Raw genomic sequence first — 21,434 nt, 5'->3', positions numbered from 1 at the left:
ATATATATCTATATATACATTTTTTTTAATATCGATACAGAGCTGTGAAATACCAATAAGGTACCGTGACCATATTTAAGTGTATTGATATTATCCTTACACCTCCAGTCAGCAGGGAGCGCTAATTATCTGCCTGTTTGCCATCAACGCACAACAGACTCCTGCCGGCCGAGCAGCCATGAATGGCAGCGCTCACAGAGTACAACACCCTCCAGGCTGCAGCCAAGACAAACACCTACACTCGTCTGACCTGTTTCCACCAATGCACGATTGATACGCTGTCAGTGAAAGTGTCAGGTCTTAGCAGGACAACAGTGATGTCATGAAGCTCTTCCTGCTTCATGTACAAGTGTGATCACCTGTTCAACATTCGAATCATTCATCGTTCTTTTCTGTGCGAGTCCATCTCTCCGTTTTACTGCCGGGATCGTACAAGGCCACACTTCTCTCTGCTCCACTCCCACATTCATTTTAGAAGTCTTCACCACAACCCCTTTCATTAACTATTAATCACCTGTTTTCTATTCTGTCTTCACTTCCATCTGTGGATTCCTCTCTGTCAGTCTCCAGAGTCTCCTCTCCAGCCTCCGTCCGCTGCTCTCCACCTCGCTAGACTTTCTCATCCCCCCTTTAATGCCCCGCAACAACACTTTCATCCATTGTTTCTGGATTTTTACTTATGGTTTCTCATGGCTGACTTGTCTTTCACATGCGTGTTTTCAGCTCCACACTCCACCTCTCCTTCTTCTTCATCTTCTCTTTCAGTGCACACAAAGTTCACTTTATCACTTTTTTAGAGCTTGAAAGTTCAAAAACATTTTTATGCCGGGATCATTGATTAGACAACAGACAACATACGCAGATATTTTAAAAAGTCAAAAATGCAGGTGTCAAATATCGTTGGAGGCTATGAACAACCTTCAAACACCTTCCTGCATCTCATGCAAATGTTGCAGCGCTGCAGGGCTGCGTGGATGAGTTCATATGAACACCCAAGAGAGCGACACCGACTGCTGGGTTCACACGTTTTAACGTTCACCAGCTACATTTCATTGATTCATTTTCAGAGAAGGTGTTTAAAAAACAAGAGTGGTTGGGATCTAAAGACACACTGTTTAACACAACAATAACAATATATATTAATAAAAACTTTATATATAGAATTCTTTAAACATTGTTCCCAAAGTGTTTTACAGCCTCTTATTAAGATGTTTTTCCAACCAATTACATTTAAATTACATTAAAAAGCCTTAATATAAATGGATTTGTATAAATACATTTTCTTGTTTATTGTTCATTTACCTATCTTGTTGACATTAACATGTAATTACTTTATTATTGATTTAACTTTCCATCAAAATCAGTTATAAGAAATAACGTGATAATATAATGAAATGGTATAAATATCATGAAAAATCATCATCTTTTACACTTATTTCACAGTCACAAAGAGCTCATTCCGGTCCCAGCTACAAAGGGTAAGAGGCAGGGGATACTACAAACAAATCCCTCTAACACAGACACTTATACAAACACACACCATTGATTATTGTGGAGGGAAAATCGGAGTTCACAAAGAAACCCGGAAGGAGTATTTCACTGGGCTTAACAATTTTCCAAAAGGTACTGATAAGTCCATAGTTTTCATAAATACCATAAGATAAGGTTTAACTATACATTTGAATGTAAACCATGTGTTTGCATTAATTTAGAAATAATAGATTCAAAAGTAAAGAGCTAAAAAATAAAGAAGGCTTGAAGAGAGAGACTTGGAGGAAAACACGGTTTGAATTTCTTTGAATATTATTGATTGTTTGGACTCATTATTTTTATTCAACTAAAGTTGGGGTCACAGGTGTTTACATCAGGGTCTGTTACCTGAGCTGCCCGAGGTTGTAGTGCTTGGTCTCCCCGTCGGTGGAGCGGGTCACGCACACGGAGAAGCAGGGTTGCAGCTGCCGCAGCTCCAGCAGGACGATGGCCAGGTAGTGGATGAAGAGCAGAGCGTCCACCAGTGAGACGGCGTATTGGACGATCCCCTGGTAGTTCTCGTCCTGCGGGGGGGGACGGCAGCACATTAAGCAACAACAAACACTGAAATGCTGCTGCTTTGATAAAACTCATGTAAGACAAGAAGTGAATATTTGAATATTTTAGCTTGTGTTTACAAATCACACCAGGGAAATCATTAAAATGTGTTTTTTGGTTGTTCCTCTTTTGAGGCTCCATCAGGGATTAAATATGGATGAGACAAAAAAAATATCTGCTTCTATCTTCTCTGCCATGGACTGACCTGTGTGTCCAGGATCCTCACGCCGTAGAAGAGCCAGTACGAGAGCACGAACAGCAGCACCAGGACGGACAGCAGCGCCCGGAACACAAAGACTCGTGGTAGGCTGGCTCGCGGCGGCCTGAAGAAGAGCGCCCAGACGGCCAGCAGCAGGATGAGCAGCTTGAAGGCCACCGAGATGTAGAGACCCTCGCAGGCCGTGCCACAGGTCTGTAGCTTCTCTGGCCAGAGGAGGTGCGGGAGGACCAGGAAGGCCAGCGGCGTGAGGAAGACCAGGAGGCCCAGGATCACTGCCAGAGTCAAGGTGAAGTAGCGCCGACAGTCCAGACCCACGCTGTCCTCCAGGTCCTTCGTGATCCGCACGATGTCCTCCTGAGAGAGGCTGTGCTCGGACGTGCCCGTGACTGCCGTGGTGGTCTCGCCCCAGTTGTCATCCTGAAGAAAGAAATGATGATCAATATTTGCTTGTTGCACAAAAAAAAATGTAGAGTCCGAGTACAAATCCTTTGGAAAAAAAAGGAAATTCACAGTAGTTTCTGACTGAAAAATGTAAATGCTTGAAAATACTTGAAAAATAGTCAGAACAACATTGATCCACGTGATCAATATTGCTGCCTGGGATTTTAATTTGATGCTAAACACGAACAACATGCCACAACTTATCTTCTGTGCAATAAAATCTACATGCGTGTCCAGATACATTTTTGTTGGATGTGTTACTGACCTTTATCTTTCACCTTTTGGAAACCTTTTCATCTTTTTTTGTTTTAATATAAATCAATAAATCCATCATGAAAGATAACTGCTAATTCACATAAGCTCTTTCTTTTCTTTATAAAAATAATTTTTTAGGTCTATTAAATGGACGGTTGGACTACCAGAAGAAAAATGATGAGATAAACACATGCTTGGCTGTCGATGACATCAAGATGAGTTTATATTTATTCTACCAAACAAGACCTTTCTAATCGTGTAACTTATATAGATACAAGCTTTTGTCTTAACTTAAGAAAGTTTTTTTTATGTTGACAGTTGGCTAATAATAACACTATTATGTACCGTTCGATGTACTTCTTTTACAAAGAAAACTTGGTTGTTGTTTTTTAATTTAAAAATATAATTGGATTTAGAACATCTAGGTTTGGATCTAGACCTCCAACAGCTTGGTTTTGTCTCGGCGTTAAACCCTGGAAGCTCTTGACTGACACACTGATAGAAGACTACGATGTTATCTAGAGCTTCATCATGAATAAACAACACTTCTATTACCAACACCTGTTTGAGTGAATGCAAGAGGATCTGGATTGAGTGGACGGTGCTTAAGCACAAGAGAGAAACATTAAGTGGACTGAAGAGGTTTTAATCACTTGTGGCGATCGAACGCCAAACCGACAGAACCATTACGCAGCCGCCGAGAGAGGAAAGGAGGCAGTAAAAGTGTATTCTGCGATAGAGAAAGGCTCAGAAGATGGGAAGTGGAAAAAGTACACAAAGCTGTGCTGCGCTGACGTGCCAGTCTGACTGCTTCCGCAGATAATGAAGGTCACTGGTGTCGCCGCTGAGCTCTTACAACAACACAGATCACAGATCAGTCATAACAAGCTGCACAGAGTTGCACTGCCAGCAGACAAGAGTCACGATTAGACTATTTTCAAGATGCCGAGCGACCCGGGTGGCAGAGAGGCCGTCCTGGAACGACTACTGTGTCGCGGCGAGGTGGTCTGAGGTGCAGTGGGACATTCTCTGGCCTCAGGGCTCAACTGAAGCACCAATAGCAGCAGTAGCAACAATGGGATGATCTACTTAGCACAGGTTGGCACCGAGTCTGTCGGTACTAAAACCTTGTATTAAAAAAAAACAAAAAAAACTGGAGCACTGAACCCCCCCCCCCCCTTTCCCTTGAATCCTAGTGTCTTCAGAATATTTAAAGGTTGAATTGAATGTTTTAGAATAAAATATTAGAATAATAATAACATTTCCACTCTCAAGTGACTTTTTGAAAGACGTTGTTTTTTTAATTTTGTAATTTAGAATATTGAATGTCTCGCTCTGTTTTATTACATTGTTTTAAATTCAACCTTTAAATGTAGAAAACATTAATTTTCAACAAAATAAGTTGTTGTATTTTTAAAGTAATGTGCTTTGTCAGTAAAAGAAAAATGACATAAAAAGAAAAGAAAAAAACTTTCTACACAAGCAAGTGTAATATTATTTTTTGTAGGCGTATATTTGGATCTCATCATAAGAAAACATGCTTCAAATGTGATCATTGCTTTGTACATCAGTGTTCAGTCACAATGGAAGCAAAGGCTCTTAATCAGATCGGGCTCATGTTAGACCAGGAAATCCTAGAAAGCATCACAGCAGCAGTTGGCAGCAATGGCACTGCAGCTGAAAGCGCTTGGCAAGATTAAAGAAACTGCTCTCAGGGTAATAGAGAGGACAAAAAGAAGGGAGGACACACAGTATCATGGACAACCAACAAGGTCGGCTCTCGACACGGCAGTGATCTCTGAATGAAATGAATGATCTCTGTGGTTCTGAACAAACGCTCTCACACCATGATTCAACGATGATCTTTAAATAAACAAAGCAAAAATGATAGTTAAAAAAGCAAAATGCATATTCAGTATGCTTTTATCTTTAAGCACATTTAAACTCTAATAAGACAACTTCAATATTTATTTTGTATTTAACAAATGGAATAAAGCTTTCAAGTCCAACACTGTCACTTATTTCCAGGGTTCCTTCCTAAAGCACTACATTTACACTCTGTCAAGGACTTCCTTGTTTAGACGAATAAAGCAGCTTTTTATGACCTACTATGAATTGTGAGTGAAAGACAGAGTTGCATTCACAGTCTCTACTACTTTAGGCCTTATAAAAAGGGCAATAATCCAGATTTGTTTTACTCTGACAATCAAAAGTTTTGCTTACATGAATTCTTGCTTAAGGGGACATCGTCCATGACAGACACAATACGTTTTTTTAAATGCATTAGCCTCCTCATTAAAGTCAGAAAGTTGCAGGAAAGAAGGGAAAAATAATGTTTTTCACTCTCATATGACCTCTAGCACAAGTGAAGAACATTTGAGAGTGTTGATTGACATGAGTTCAAAGGTTAAAGAGGCTAAGAGAGTCCATGTTCTTCACCGTCATTAAAAGGACAAGCAGCACTTAACCTGAGTTCAGTAGCCAAAAAAATACTCCAAGAAAAACAGAAGTAACTTTTTCTAAAGTGAGGAAAAACTACAATTACAATCCAATGAATATCTTTTTTTTTAAAAAACTTATCTGAAACACTGACACTGTGTTGAATAAATCCAGGATTTTTCTCATGTGAATAACATTCTATTGAATCATGTCCAACAGGAAAAAAAGCACATGTTGTAGTTGAAATAAAAATTGTTGACCAACAGCTTTAATTGTAGCTGATAAAATGCATCAACTGTGTGGTAAATGAATGTGTGGCTGAGGTGCTACTGTGTGGACGAGTGCGGAACAAAGGGGGGACTGTGTGTTTGTGGAAGAAAGAAAATCGATGAACATTAGTCGTCTGGAACAGCATCTTTCTAACCCCCGGCAGACCTGGAAAAGACTCCGGGGAGACATGATTCATTGCTCCTCCTGTTTTACAGCTGTGAAACACTCATCAGCTCTCATCGCTCGTACACTTGTGAATCACACCAGGACAGTTGTTTTCTCTCGACACTATATAAACACTTTCTCAGGCAAAGAAAGAGGGGAAAAAAATGGGCAATTTGTAGTAAAAGTCAATTATCTTTGAACAGGAAGCTAAAGGATGTTTGTTTAACCGTCACACAAATAAATACCGGCTCTACCTGAGAGGTTTCTCCCAGCTGACTCCAAAAAAAAGAGTGACCCATATTTTCTGAGCAGGACTCACCAAAATCCCAATCTGGTTTAGCACAGGGAAGCCCGCAGGAGGCCCGCTCCCATTCATCATGTGAAAATAGGTGAAACGGAGAGGAAGAGCCGAGAGAGGGGGAACAAAGAAGGGTGTGACAGGAGGGCTCAACAACAATACAGCCAATTAAAGTAGGGGGTCCGGCGAGGAAGAGGAGGAGGAGGAGGAGGAAGAACTTAAGGTCATCGACAGTTCAAGTGCTGGAGACGGTAAACGCACAAGAACCTCTCGTCTTCAATCCTAATGAAAAACACACGCTGCAATACAACACCTGCTTAACGCAGTAAACTGAGCAGACGTGATTTATTTTACTCGACTCGTTTTAACAAGTTCCTACAGCGTCATGTGACATGTCATGAGGAGCTAATTAAAGTCAGTGAATCGTGATAAAATGGGTCAATCCGGGGCAAATCAACCTCAACTGCAAGAGTTTGCCTTTCTATTTATCAGCTACAATATATGTTATTGGTGTTTACACACACAAATATATATCTATAGATATATAGATATATATAGACACAGACATTTTTGTTATTACAACAAACATGTCAGTACTTAATTTCTCCTGTCCTGTTTGTGGGGGCGCTATTCCTGTATATGAGGGTAAAGCAGTGAGCAGTGAGGAATAATTAGTGCAGTTCTTTTGCAATTGGAACCCTATTGGAACCCTATTGGAACCCTACAGCCGACACTTGACAGCTCTTTTCTCCAATCGAAAATAAGTTTAGCTTCATTTCGTTTATTACTGTTGTGTTGTTTTGTGGTAAAATTTGTGTTTTCTCTAGACATTTACGCCGGCATCTGCTGCAAAGACGCGTCGTCAGTGACATAGCTTTAGTTTCCATTTTCGCACACTGATCTTCTGGACGAACTTGTGCACTCACAATATTAAGTGTAAGTGCAGAAGTGCACGATTTGGGACACACCTAAAGTTAACAACGGCAGAAGAACCATAGAAGAAGAACAGACACAAGAATGCCTTAAAATATGAACAACGAAAAACAAGTCAAAGACCCACTCACTAGTCTGGACCCACTTTGGCTTTTTTCCGACTGGATAAAGAATATGTAATATACAAGAAGTATTTTCACAAAGTAAAATATAACCGTAACATTTCAAATGTGCAAAGATATCGCGTCGACTATCACAGTTAACTACTTTCAAGTGACAAAGGAGGAAAAACAAATGTGACCAATATTTCATTTACTTTTCAAGTTATTCTCAGCTTGTTAAGCTATTGTTAAATTAAATCAACAAGTTGTTCATAATTACATCAGTAACAAAGCACTAACATGGTTTACAAAATACATGTTATTAATGTTCACGCACTTACATGTGTACTGAACAGTGTTTGCTAGAAATCAAACAATGGCTGATTGAAAACACTTTGCAGCTAAATGTTGACAAGACCAGAAACTGTTTCCTTCAACTGAGAAAAATCTCTAAACTTAAGAAAATGTTGTCACTTCTCGTCTGGACTATTGCAACAGTTTGTTTTCATGTCTTAAGAAAAAGGAGGTGTCTCGCCTGCAGTTAATACAGAACTCTGCAGCGAGAATTCTGACCCGCTCTAGTAGAAGAACTCACATTTCTCCGATCCTTAAAACTCTTCACTGGCTGCCAGTTTCTTTCACTTTAAAATTCTGGTTCTTGCTTTCAGGCTATTCATGGTCAGACCTTACATCAGGGATCTGATCCAGCCTTACAACCCATCTTGGCCTCTGAGGTCTGTGGATCAGAATCTACTTATGGTTCCTGAACACGCTTCAGGACCAGAGGAGAGAAATCCTTCCAGGCTGTTGCTCCTAAACTTTGGAACAATCTTCCTCTCGCTCTGTGCTTGATGGATCTAATGACTCCTTCAAAAAACATCTTAAGACATATTTATTCGTGCAGGCTTTTCCTTAATTTTCCGAGACTCCTGTGTTGCTCTCGGTGGTGGCTTGACCTTTTAGGTATATACTCTATTGGGTATTGTTTTAATTCTTCAAGCGCTTTGTCACCCTGGTCTGGAAAAGTGCTCTAGAAATATACATTTCTTATTTACATTGTACAAAGTTTTGGGATAAAAATAATTTTTCACTTTTAAAGGTATTTCTTCTATTGCGGTCACATTTTTTGTGATATACCATTGAGGATATTTCTTTCAGTGATATTGTAGTTATTGTGGGCCAAATATTGTCACGGTATTGTATTGTGAGTTATATCACAATCGACAAAAGGAGCTGACATGTACGCAACACACTACTGAAATTGTTTTAATTCTAATGGGGTTGTTCTGCCTCCCTTTCATTTGACCTGATCAAGTTGACCTTTACTGAAAAGGTCAAAGGTCTACATGCTAATGTAAAGCTATTTGAGAGTCCATAAGACATAAACATCAAGCAAACACACACAGTTGTATTATTTAATATGCATATTCAACTATGAAAAACCGACAAACAGAATTGACACTAATCAGAGCAAGTCTGCTCCAGATCCTGAGTTGAGCTGTCGCAGGAGAAACATGGAGCCTGCGGTTGTAAGACAGACGCGACGTGCCACTCAAGTATTTTGTTTGATGCATATTTGGCCAGACTGCAAACACAGAATGGAAATGCGATCTGGTAGCTTTACAGCTTGATCCCAACATGACACATAACTGCTGAGCCACTTGTTAGAATGGATTCTATTACTGGTCGTTAGGAGAGACGACATAACGTTCGTTTGTAAACCAGAGTCAACAAGTCAGGGTTAGATGGCAGGGTATGAGAAGAAGAGTAAAGTAAATAAAGTTTCTACTGTAGTATTTTCCTCACCAACTTAGCTGAACAATAAAACCAAGCAACAGACATAATTAAAACCTCCCTTATCTTATGGTGAAAACAATGTTGCAAACTGCACCAAGAAATGTTTTCTGTGGCGCAGATTCCACAACTATTGCTTCTGGCTCAGAAGATTAATATTACAAAATCAATCGCTGCGATCAAATTATATTTGTGCCAGCAACAGATGTCTGCTCTCGAAACACATATGCTCTCCAAAATTATCCTTCTATTGCTGCTTTGATATGATTGAAAGGGCAATTCTAAGATGAAGGGGAAAAGGGGGTCAAGACACCAGAAGCCCCAATACAGACTCAAACATCTCCCATCACCAAAACAATATACACAATAAATAAGGATGATTTCAATAACAACAGCAATTGTAAGACTGATAATCCACCTGAACTAACGCTCTACTTTCCTTCCCAATTATTTAGTTTAATTTTACATTTATTTTTTACATCATTTATATGTTTATTTCTATTAATGTAATTTCCTTTTTTTTAATGTCTTCATACCCTTTCTAAAGTTAACCCATGTAAGAAAATATATGTATCTAGTTCACCTATTAAAAACACGATTTAAATACATTTAACAACGACAGAAAGTGCCGTCTTGGAAATAAAATTCAGGTAGCTTGAGTTGAGCCTCACGCCCTTTATCCACCAGGTTTGTTTGAACAAAAGAAAAGTTGAATCTTTTTTTAAACCTCATTTCCATAACATCATTAGGAATGCAAGCCTCCAGCAAACGTTCATATTTTGCATGTGAAGGCCACATTAGTTTATCATTAAATCATGGGTCACACTTCATTCACATGCTTAAGGATGGTGCATTCTAACCTTAAAAGAGAATTGTAACATCTCCATCCCCTAAATATAAGATGTTAAATGGGTTGTATGAGCCAAACATCTTTACTGGTGGTAACCTCACAGAAATAATAGTGTTGGAAGACTGATGCAGAGTCAAGGGGGGAGATATTTCTGCACGTCAATCTCTGCATTAACTAGGTTTCAAGGGAGGCTTGAGTATAAATAACTGCTATTGTTTTGAAACGTTCACTTAGAAGCCTTTTGTTCAGAAGTGAGTGGGCCTTCAAACAAAGCACCTCACTCAGGAGTAAAGGAACAAGTGCACTCTATTCACCCCAGGGAGGGAAGGTGTTTGTGCAAGATTCAGACACTGAACACAAGCATTCCCAAACAGCCCCATTCTGCCATCTTAAACCACTCTTGTTCAAATGGAGAGAAAGGACGCCAAGAACGTGTCAGAACAAGAAGGAGAAGCACGGGTTAAGCTTCTCCACTTTGGAAAAGTCAAAGAGAGAGACAATGGCAGGCTGGCAAGTTTAAGACCGTCCACACAGAGAGCACCGTGACATGCACACAACAGACGACTTATAGGCTTTTCAAGCACACCGATGTGGACTCCACAGAAGATATCACAGATAGATAACAAAATAGTCCTGCATGTTAAGATCTGAGCAAAACTGATGTAAAAGACCTGCAACATAATCTTACATGCTTCAGGCTGTGCAAGAGGTGTGGAGCTCTGAGTCTGTAGTGCAACATAAGTACAACATCTGTGTACCTGTAGACTGACATTTGGGGCAATTGGACCATTCAGAGAACCCAAAGCAGAAACATACCAGTCCAGTTTTAATCAAGATGATAGCAGAAAGATGACATCATACCCAATGTTATCTCATTCAGAAGTTACTTTATAAAGCATCTCCATCTTCAACTAGTTTACCGCAACATTGATAAATTCTTGGACAAACAGAAAAATGTTTTCAGTATTCAGGACACTTGGCACTAGCTTCGCTTTGAGGCGTCATTTGACTTATGATTTGTATCATAAAAACCTTCAGTGACATTCATAAGGAGATGGAAAATGTTGTGTATTTTACACTCACTGGTTGAATAATACAATCAATAGAATATACTGCACAATATTTACTATTAAAACACATTTTGCAAATCTGTCATTTGAGGCTTTGAGAAATGCTGCTTGGATTATCAAATTTTGTGATTTTTTTTTTTTACTTTCAAGAGACATTAGTCAAAATCGTTTTAAAAAAAGTTGTGATTTGGTTTTACAGAAGAACGATTGAAACTCAAGTTCAATTAAGTCGCCTATCCACTTCTGAATCTTCCTTTTCAGCGACTGAAAATGTTTTGGACTGATCCTACAAAGAACTTTTAGCGATATAGCCGACAGCGTTTTTGTGTGGATCTGCAGTTAAAGAAACTCTGCTTAACCTCCGACTTCCTTCAACAAGCTGAGGAATCTCTGAACCAGAATGTGTAGAAGATTCAGAATGTTCACCTGTCGTTGTAGTAAAATTTGGCCTTACAAAGAAAGACACCGACACTGCAGAGCAAACAGACATGAATCTGAACTAAACAAGATGCTGAATGGTGAGATTCAGTGTGTTCTCAGAGTGTTGTTACTTTGCTGAACCAGTCGGGATGATAAACTTTGCTCTGGATACTGAACATTGTGTTCTGATTGTCTGGTCTCATCGGCCAAAATAGGAATTAAAATAAGAAAATTGACCGAGGAAGTTAATACAATTTTCATTTTCACAGAATTTTCTTAGAAAGGAATGACGTAAAGATGGAAAAGAGGCCTAAATAAGATGGGAACAGTTGTGAAATAAATAAAAAAGTAACAAAAAATGGAAAGTGAGACGTAAAAATTCACTTTTGCCTTGATGTTTTAAACACAAGCTTAAAAGTATTGTTTTATTTTCTCATACTTACTTCATATATACACTGTATGTGTAGGTCTCAGAAAGACGCAACACATGTAAATGTCCATAAATATACTTTGTTGCGTAATCTAAATACACAACTTTGTTTTTATTACATCTATATATTCAAACAAAACTACAAACGGCAGGACTTTAAGAACTAAGTTAGTCTGGCAAAGGTCCGAACATGGCTTCTAGGTTGTGTTCAAAACATCAGATGAAAACAATTGTATTACACTGAACTGTATTTAATATTAGTGCTGACATATTTTTAATGCAAAATCTATACCAAAAATATAAAATAAGTAATATTCTGAATACTTTAAGTAAATATTGCAAATACCAGTTAATTTATTTTAAGACCAAGTCAAAACTGAAATAGAAAGCGGTCCGGGGATTACATATAAAACAGCTGTAGCACTGTATAAAACATTTAACTGATTTATTGTATTTCCAGCTGTATTTACTTCCCCAGCTGTGGTCACAATGATTTTTTTGTTTGTAAAACATAAAAGAGAGCAGCTTAAAATAGCAACAATGATTTCAAAGGCATGACGTAACAAGTCCCACTGGAAAACGACTGTAAGTCCTGTCGATGGATTATTATTTTTTTCAAGTTGGATCAGATAAAAAAAAAAAAAGAGTATATAGAAAGAAGATAATTATGTTTTTTTAAAAGATAAAAATGCAGCTGTGCTATATTCTTCAACATCTTTACACAGAACAGTCCAGAAAAGGCAGAGAGCATCTGAAGGTTGATCATATTGAAGTAAACATCATATCATGCTATGATAAAATAAGCAAAAAGCATCTACAGTCGCTTCCTTCACCTGGTTTGGTTTGGTTCCTGGTCCGGTGCAGATCAGTGGAGGAGCACCGACACGCGAGTCAACCGTTGTGACGATCACCTCCTTCAACTCCTCTACAGTCTCAAACACCTCCAACACCTGCAGAAGCTCATCTGCCGCCTCCATCTCTGCCACTGACCGCTTCTCAAAATCCTCAGCGATCCAAAATCACAAACATCTCCTGTCCTCAGATGCTGCCCATCATGGTCTCGGTGGGATTGTGTTCCGGTGTGTGTCCGCTTTATCCGTCTTTATATAGAAAGCTCTCCCATCATGCCTCAGGAGGTATTGTATGGCACTGTGTGCTCACATGCACCATAATGCGAAGGGGCTTTACGGAGAAAGGTCGAGTGGAGGCAGCAGAGTGATGAGGTGATCACATGGGATGCCCTGACAGCAGGGATGAAGAGAGGGATAAAAGGATGGAGTGATAGAAGGAGAGGAAAAGGACCACATCGTAAATACCAACTTCCCTCCAGAACGCAAATAAAACAACACCCCAATTAGAGGGGATCGCTGGCGTCTCTCTGATGGCTGCCCCTCCCTCACTTGTGTCTCCCTCCAGGCATCCTCTCTGGTTCTCCACATCACTCTCTGCTTTGTCTCCTGCCTCAGCACCACTCTCAGAGCATTGCTTCTGACCCAGTGAGCAGTGCAGTGTCACATGCTGCCTCTGTCAGTGTGCACAAACAACATGTGTTTATTTAACGTAAAAATAACACCTTATAAAGTGTACAAAGCAGCTGGGATTGAACCTGCAACTTCTTGGCTACAAGGCACACTCTGCCGTCTGAGCTATGCCAATACCAATATTAATAGCCATAATAATATATATATTCTGTGCTTGTATTGCCAATACAATTGCACAACAAGCAGAAATACATCATTATCGAGCTGCACTGTTGGCGAATGAAAAATAAAAAAAAAATTCTCAAAACTTGAGACAGTTTTGTGTGGATGAAAAACAGTCCCAGAAGGGATATGACGAATGAATGTACTTTATGTGGATGTTCCTGGGATATGCCTCTTATAGTCAGTTATGAGCTTCACTAGAAAACTTCTGATATCCATATTAAGTTATAGAGACGTCGTACACTTACATCGACCAGCTGTGAGGGATAAGATCTAATGTTCATCCACTTCTGTAGAATCAATCTGCCTTTTATGTTTTACTGCCATGACTCTCTAGTTTCAGATTTTTTTTTTACAGCTAAATTTAGCATACAGTACTACCTTTTGTGTTTTATCAAACACAAATAGTTTAGCTACAAAATGACTGACGGAAGCATCTGTAACAATTATTTAAAGTTTGAGAAATTAAAAAACAAGACTTTTGCACAGGCAAAATGTACTACCATATGTTAAAGATACCTAATGAAAAATTAAATGTGGTATCAAACGTCACATTGTTGTTATTCACTGAAGTAAATCACAAATTCTTTGAAGCAAAAACCTGCTCTACAAATCCAGTAAAGCAACCAAAGGACAAATCCTCAGTCGTACAAGGCCCTTTTTCTCCTCAGTATTTAACTAAATATAAACCACAGCTCATTGTTGTGGTAGGAAGGTGTTAATTCTCCAGGAATGCTTTACGGTTTTAACCGATCACAGGCGTCTGACATGTACAAAACCCCAACACGCTCACCGTTTACACCAGGCTGCTATTGTCTCACAAGGGTGCAGATTTAAACAAAATGCACTTTCTAGTCTGACAATCTAAACTAAATGACAATCGGATTACGCAAATACAACACGCAGTTATGTAATGTTGGAGAACTCCCTTTAAAATATGATAAGAATTCCTTATAAACCATAATTTTTTTTAAACTAAATCTAATTCAGTGGGAGGGTTTTTACTGGTGTGACAGCATGAATAATCTGAACGGCTCTGTGGAAACTAAGTCCAATTGATGGCTGTGGCCTAATTTATTTTCTAAAATGTAAATAGTCTCTCGACAAAGGATTATATTTTGGTTATCTTCTGTATGACAGCACTAGCATTAATAGATGGTTAACTATTCATGACGACGTATAAACTGTTACAGATGATAACATGGAGTTCACATACAGACACAACAACCAAGAATAAAAAATGCATATTTAACCCGACCGACAAACCCACAAACCTAAAAAGCATCTGAAGGAGCATTTATCACATTAGGCCGAACCACAGGACATGCAATTCAAACATATGGAACATATCTTTTTTTCACCCAAGCCCTGGTGACCACAGTCAATTCGCTTTTTGTGGTCTGTGAAAGCGATTCTTGTGCCGTGGGGACGATTTGCTTTATTTGCATTAAGAATATAATCTGACCCAAATGAGCCAAACAGGATTATGGCCCTTTTCTAGGATGTATATATGACATTAACGTTACTCACAGTTATAAACATCTGTGCTATAAACGCATTGAATGTCACAAACAATCACAAATACAACAAGGTAAAAAGCCAGAGAAGCCAACTGTTTTTTTCCCTCTATAAAGGTCTCTGTTTCTGATTCATTTGAAACAAATGTTCTACATTAAAGCCTGGTTACAGGAGTGATTCATGATGAGGGAATTTGAAAGCATTTGATGAGAGTAAAACTGCCTCTTACTATTTGTAATTAAAAAAAAAAAAAAAGAACAGATGAAGTTTAAATGAGAAAAAAGGTGAGTTAGACATCTGTCCTGAATTATAAGAGTCAAGAAAATCATAACAACAAAGGTTAATTGTATTTTGTTTTAGTTATATTTTAATTACATATTAAACTAAAATGTAGATAAATATAACTTGGTTGCTTTTTTAGAAAAAAATAAAATATATACCAAATAAAATACCAAACTATTATTTTATCCATTATAGCATTAAACAAACTGAAAATGTTGTCATGCGTTTCAATTAAAAATGTTTTTGTGAGGACACAGTACAGCAGAGATCAGGGATTGATTTGATTCCTGTAGACAGTTTTTAAGTTTGTCACCATGGAAAATGTTTCCAAGACTCCAGTTGCTTCATCTCACAGTGCCTTTGATGCATTTCCAATGATTTATCGAAATGTGCTTCCAAGTGAGTTGAGTCACGGCCAGCGAACATCATTTCTGACAAATCTTCTGCACAAACCTTCGTCTGGTTCTGCTCAGTGGATTTTGGAGGCATTAGCATGTGTAACAACTCTGTACAGAATCACAGACGGATCACAGCTATGAGAAACTTTCCGTATCACAGCTATGAGAGGAGATCCCCGCCTGAAGCGATGCGTCGCTCCCTCGGCCAAAAAATCAAACTCCCAGTAGTCTCGAGATCAGCTCTGAGCTGTGCCGTTAACACAATCTGACAAACGATGACACAACAGTGACACATGGGAGCATATGTGAACAGCACACACAGATTGATCCCTGTCGAGCTGGTAGAATTGTTTGGCGGCGATTATTAAGCCGAGCCCTGAACAGCATCACTGCAGGCTGAGCATGAATAAGATATGACGAGTGAAACACTGCAAACCCTCGCGTGTTTGATTTAGAAACACCAGGCAGAAACAAAAAAAAAAAGCAGTCAAACACACAAAGCTAACAAGTCCACCCACAAAAACTATGTGTGAGCCAAGTAGGCCAATGGCTGATAGTAAACATTTGTTTTAATCTTTTCCTTTTGGGAATAAACCCTTTCATTTTAAGAAATGAAATACATTAATATGACGGAAGTGTAGGGTAGACACTTCCACATGGTCATAATTCCTTCAGAAACACGCTAATCATTACCACAATGCATGCATGTATTTAAAACCTTGTAGTTGCATGACTTTGTGAAACTAGAACCTACAAAAAAACGTATTTCCACTGAGATCGGGAAGCCGTTTCCTTACATGAAGTAATCAATCCAGGATAATCTCAACATTCTAGTCTTAATCTCCTATCCCTGCATACTCGCATTACACCTCTTTTTGATTGTTTATTCAGACACATTAAATGAATCTGTATTAAAACAAGGCCAAACCGTTTACTTGATCGATTTAACAAGTCAGTTGTATTCTCATCGACACACCCAAGATCACGTGCTGCCTTCACAGACGTTTTTCTCACCATTCAATTTGACTACTGGCTGATTTAACCTCAACATGTGATGGAAAGAAATTGTTTATCTTATCTAATCTTAACCAGAATGCCATTGATTGATGACTTGTATTTGCAAAAGGGCTGAACTGATAACTGCCAGTGAGGCTAAAAGGTCAAGAGGTGACCATGGACAACATCAGGATTACCATCAGTGTCTTCACTGACCGAAGTCAACCAGGATATCACACCATGCAAACAATGGAAATAACTATTGAAAGTTGAATCACAACTATGATTTTCACATCTACTTACTACATTTTTCATTGTAAAAACTATATATAGAATACAATACAACAAAGGGTTGTTAAAATTCATACATATTCCAGGAGAAATCTTTGACCAGAAGGGGATTCAAACTGACTTTTGTCACATCAAGCAACATTGGCACCACAGTGGCTTATGGTATTAGAAGTACCATATGCTGTTGTTTAAACTGTTCACTAAAGACATAACACCCATTAGAATATTATTACATTTGGTTGATTACTGGTTAAGGCTGTACAACATATCGGATTTGAATTGCATTTTTGCAAATCATGCTGGCACCATTTTACAAACATTTTTGGTTTTGCAAACTGAATTAATAACTTTTTTTGGAAATATTAGAATTTGAAATTATTAAAGAATATTTTCGAAATATTGTATTTTTTTTAATTCAATTATTTCATAATGAAGTTACACTTATTTTATAATAATATTATACAGTGTATAATTTATCTTTTAATGAAATTAAAAAATGTGAATATTGCAGTTAAAGCCGTGTAAATATTGTTGTGTTCTAAAGCAGTAAAAACGTTTTTCAAAAGATCATGTATAATCTTGGTAAAAAAAACAAAAATTGGGGAAACTTGAATCAGCCCCTACAACTGGTCAAAGGCCGCTACGATCACTTTTCCCAGACTGTGAATTAAACTATAGGCTTTATTGAACATCACTACCAAACTGCCGGCTTGATATTTTCCCTCTCCATGAGAGTCAGTCTGCTAGTATGCATAAAATTGCATTTGCATTGCATTAACAAAAGTTTTCAATTAAACCACAGAAAATATGAGGAAATTTTAGTCATGTAAAAAAAGGGATGTGCTTTGGTTATCTAAAATTTAGGCAGGTACAGATCATTTTGTCAATACATATTTTGAATTGTGTAAAAGTATTATAGTATTACAAGAGTATTTCCTACCTTATAGACATCTTTGATCAGATAGTCAGACATATATTCCATGTTGTCATGTTGAAGGGTCTTATAGCTTACTGGGAGAGGTCTTGAATGACAGTTAAAACAGATAATCTGCTGTTCCGACTTGGACTGGTCCATTGAATTGGGAGCTGCTGGGACTAAATCTTCTACCTCTCATATCTGCAGTTATTTATTGTGATTTTATGGATTGAAAAGGCGAGCAATAACTGCTTGGATGGTGAATATCATCATGACTTTGTAGAAAAAGCCTCGGTACAAAAACAGAAGACAGCTTAAAATGGTCTGTTCCTTCTGGCTTTTATCCTAAAATAGCAGATGGCCCGCCCGAGCCAAGGCGGATAAACAGAGTTATCATTCCGCCTCATTTTGACTAGTGACTGACAGATCAGCTTTACTCAAACGACAGGAATTACAGCATCTTACACGAGCTTCATTCCCAAAGCTACTTGTGGGAACTTGTCGTTCTTAATTGGCTGGTGATTCAGGTGAAGACGAATGTCTGGAAATTGCAGGGTTGAGGTGCATTTATGTTGGACTGTGTTTATGTGCAGTTGTTGTATTGTGTTCATTCCTACCTGTACTTGCTCGCCCCGGACCGACGAGTCACCCAACAGTGGCTCCGCAGGCGGCGTGTTGATGGTGACGGATTTTTCCGAGCGGCTGTCTTTGTTTCGGGACTTATGGCGGTCTCTGCTTCTTTCCCTGGAAAGAGGAAGGGAAACAATTGAAATATATATCATAAAACACAAATTAATTTAAGTTATATTTCACCAAAGATTCAAACTTTCATCATTTTCTGCTTACCCTAATGTTGACTAATGGTTTGGATTATTTTCTTAGAAATAGAGAAGAGTAGAATAATTGTTCCTTTTTAGAGTTATAGGCAAAAATGTATATTCATTTTAACAACTGAGATTAGGGGTCTTCATCTTCATTTTAGTTCAAAAAGAACCATTGAAAAAAATACGAAAAGGCGTATAAGGTCTATACTTTTAAAGGTATCTTTTTGGACAGAAATTCTGACAAAGCCACTTAGCTCCAGTAACTACATTAAGATGGACATACAGTTTTGCCTAAAACTCTGAAAAGGCTCGGATTAATCTGAAAATAATCCCAAGTGAGTAGAAAATTAGATTAATTAAAATTTTTGGGGAACCATCACTTTAAGACAAATTAAATAAATTAAAATAATTTAAAAAAAACTATTCCAAAAGAGAAACTGATAGTTTTGGTTTGCTTTTTTTTTTTAAAGAAATGAAACACAATATATTAAACCATCAGTTTCTACGAATAGAAATGTTATCGTTTTTGAAAAAATACTGAATGAACACCTGCTAACCACAAGAACGCTGGGCTTTCCCCCGTTCAAACCACGTGAAGCAAACAAATAATAATCACATGTAATATTAGAAGAGATAAAACATACTTAAAAGATAAGCTGTATTGACCTTTGTTCTTTGAGTTAGAAGTGACCTTTTAATAACGTGATCAGAGAGGAAGCAGTTCGCTGCAGAGAAAAGGGTGAGAATATCTTTAGTCTTATAATAAAGATTTAATTTTACTCTGTTAAAAACAACAATTCTGCGGTTTAGACTCATTGTTACCTCAATACAAGTCATCATTCCTCTACAATGTTTCACCACTCTACATGTGGCCGTCTGTTCTTGTGCTGCAGCATATGAGCTCCATTAGCTCCACTGACCCACTGCACTCAAGAGCTTAATCCAACGTTAGTATTCAACAGCGTCCCACTGCATCCTCCGCTCAACATCTGCATCAAAACTCAAGGTCCACATCCTACAATAATCCATCAGCTGATTCCTCTGTGAATGTTTACATCCTTAATATTTTTTCTTGTTTATGCAACAATAAAAATAACATCAAGGCTTAATGCCGTATTGGAAAAACATTCCAAACAATAGTCAGTGTTAAAGCAACACTATGTAACTTTTAGAGCTATTTTTTTTATACATTTTCATTTAACAGCCATGAGTCATGAACCATGAGTGAGTACAACTCTATCCATATTATTTTAATCTGAACCACATAACTTTGTCCTGACGACTCATCCAGAATCTGGGAGTGTCATGTGACCATCAAACCGCTTTACAGCAGTGGGGCAGAAGTTTTTTATATGAAGTACTGAGAGACTGTGGGAAGTTACGAGGAAGATATAACCAGAAATTGACACATCAAGAGCCTTTTTCTCATTCATTAAACCAATCATTTAATTGTTGCAGCAGTGTTTCACAGCATACACTCCTTTGACTACCACAGCCACAGCAACAACACCTTTTTTACAACAACAACTACATATTGTCCCTTTAATAACAAGAGCTTGGTGTGTGCTTGGAAGTGGACTTGATACAATTTTAACACCGGATATTCACCCCAAAAGGAAACTTTTTATAGAAATAAGAAAGGCAAATATTCTATCCTTCACAAAATATTGAAGCCAGTGCTTTTACAGTTAATAAATTTATGTTGTTTTTGTAAACTTGGAAATATTATTTTAGTGAAAGGTGTTTATACATCTGACAAATATTAGCTGCAGTAGTGGAGTTTTGGCTTTTACTTAGCATTAAGCCTATTTTTTTTTATGACCAGGACTCAAAACAACTTGTTGTTACTTGTTGCTGATCTTAAGAATAATTTCTGTGAATGCATCTTTCATTTTCTATGTATTCAAAACAATATCACATTCAAAAAATCAGATCAAAAGATTAGTTTGATGCAAGACGCAGAAATAATACCAGAATGATGACATAATTTTTTTTTTTTTTTTTATCAAATCCTGATTTTCTTGTTGCCACTGCTTCATTAGATTAGAGTGAGAACAAGACTGTGATCGTTGCACACAAATATATATATTTTTTATAGATAGCGTTCTTATCTTTCTTCTTCTGAGTCACACTCGCTTTCAGTTGTGCTTGAAACAATTAACATGTACAATTGTTCTTTTTTAATTCACAATTTTTTTTTAAATGTTTTTAAAAACAAGAACTTTTTAATGCACAAAAATAGAGGTTATAACAATGATTTCACTCTCAAACTGGCATGCTGCAGTAGGAGGAAACATATACACAAGTGTTTGGATTTGAGGGTGTAGCCAGTCACTTTTCCTGACTCTATTCTTGTACTTCCTTTTCTAAGTGAACAAAATCGTAAAAAAAAGAAAGAAAAAGGAATCACAATAGACAGTGTTCCATATGGTAAAAATTATAATGTGTTTTACATCCTCTGGCCCAGTCGTTTGCTGCTGGATTGACTTGCTGGTTTAATCTGATCAGGACATGTGACTCCATGAAATATATGACTGTTAATGTTTTTATTCCAGATAAATGATGATGGATTTGGAGTGGGTGATGCCAGCAGCACTGAATGTGATTAAGAATTGGTATGCTGAGCTTGTCAGGAACACTGCAGAAGCAGCCGTGTTGGCAGTCATCAGATGAGCTGCCTTGTCTGACATGTAGTGAAATAACAATGAGGAGAAGAAAAAAATCTCTTTTCT

At 37.9% G+C, this 21,434-nt stretch overlaps 1 protein-coding gene across 2 annotated transcripts in view; it reads right to left on the bottom strand.

Annotated features, from left to right (window-relative positions):
- Positions 1 to 21,434, bottom strand: part of LOC148079833 (vang-like protein 1) — a 40,361-nt gene that overhangs the window by 6,933 nt on the left and 11,994 nt on the right. For both annotated transcript variants that reach the window (XM_087791516.1, XM_087791517.1), the window contains exons 3-5: positions 18,496 to 18,622; positions 2,294 to 2,725; positions 1,879 to 2,054 (exon numbers count right to left, since the gene is read on the bottom strand). In XM_087791516.1, coding sequence (XP_087647642.1) covers positions 1,879 to 2,054; positions 2,294 to 2,725; positions 18,496 to 18,622 — 735 coding nt within the window. The remainder of the gene's footprint in view (positions 1 to 1,878; positions 2,055 to 2,293; positions 2,726 to 18,495; positions 18,623 to 21,434) is intronic.

The sequence above is a fragment of the Callionymus lyra genome, chromosome 5, assembly GCF_982586985.1.
Source record: "Callionymus lyra chromosome 5, fCalLyr1.hap1.1, whole genome shotgun sequence".
In the NCBI taxonomy this organism is placed as follows: domain Eukaryota; kingdom Metazoa; phylum Chordata; class Actinopteri; order Syngnathiformes; family Callionymidae; genus Callionymus; species Callionymus lyra.
Note: the sequence above shows the minus strand (reverse complement) of the source record. Positions and strands in the feature narration are given on the sequence as shown.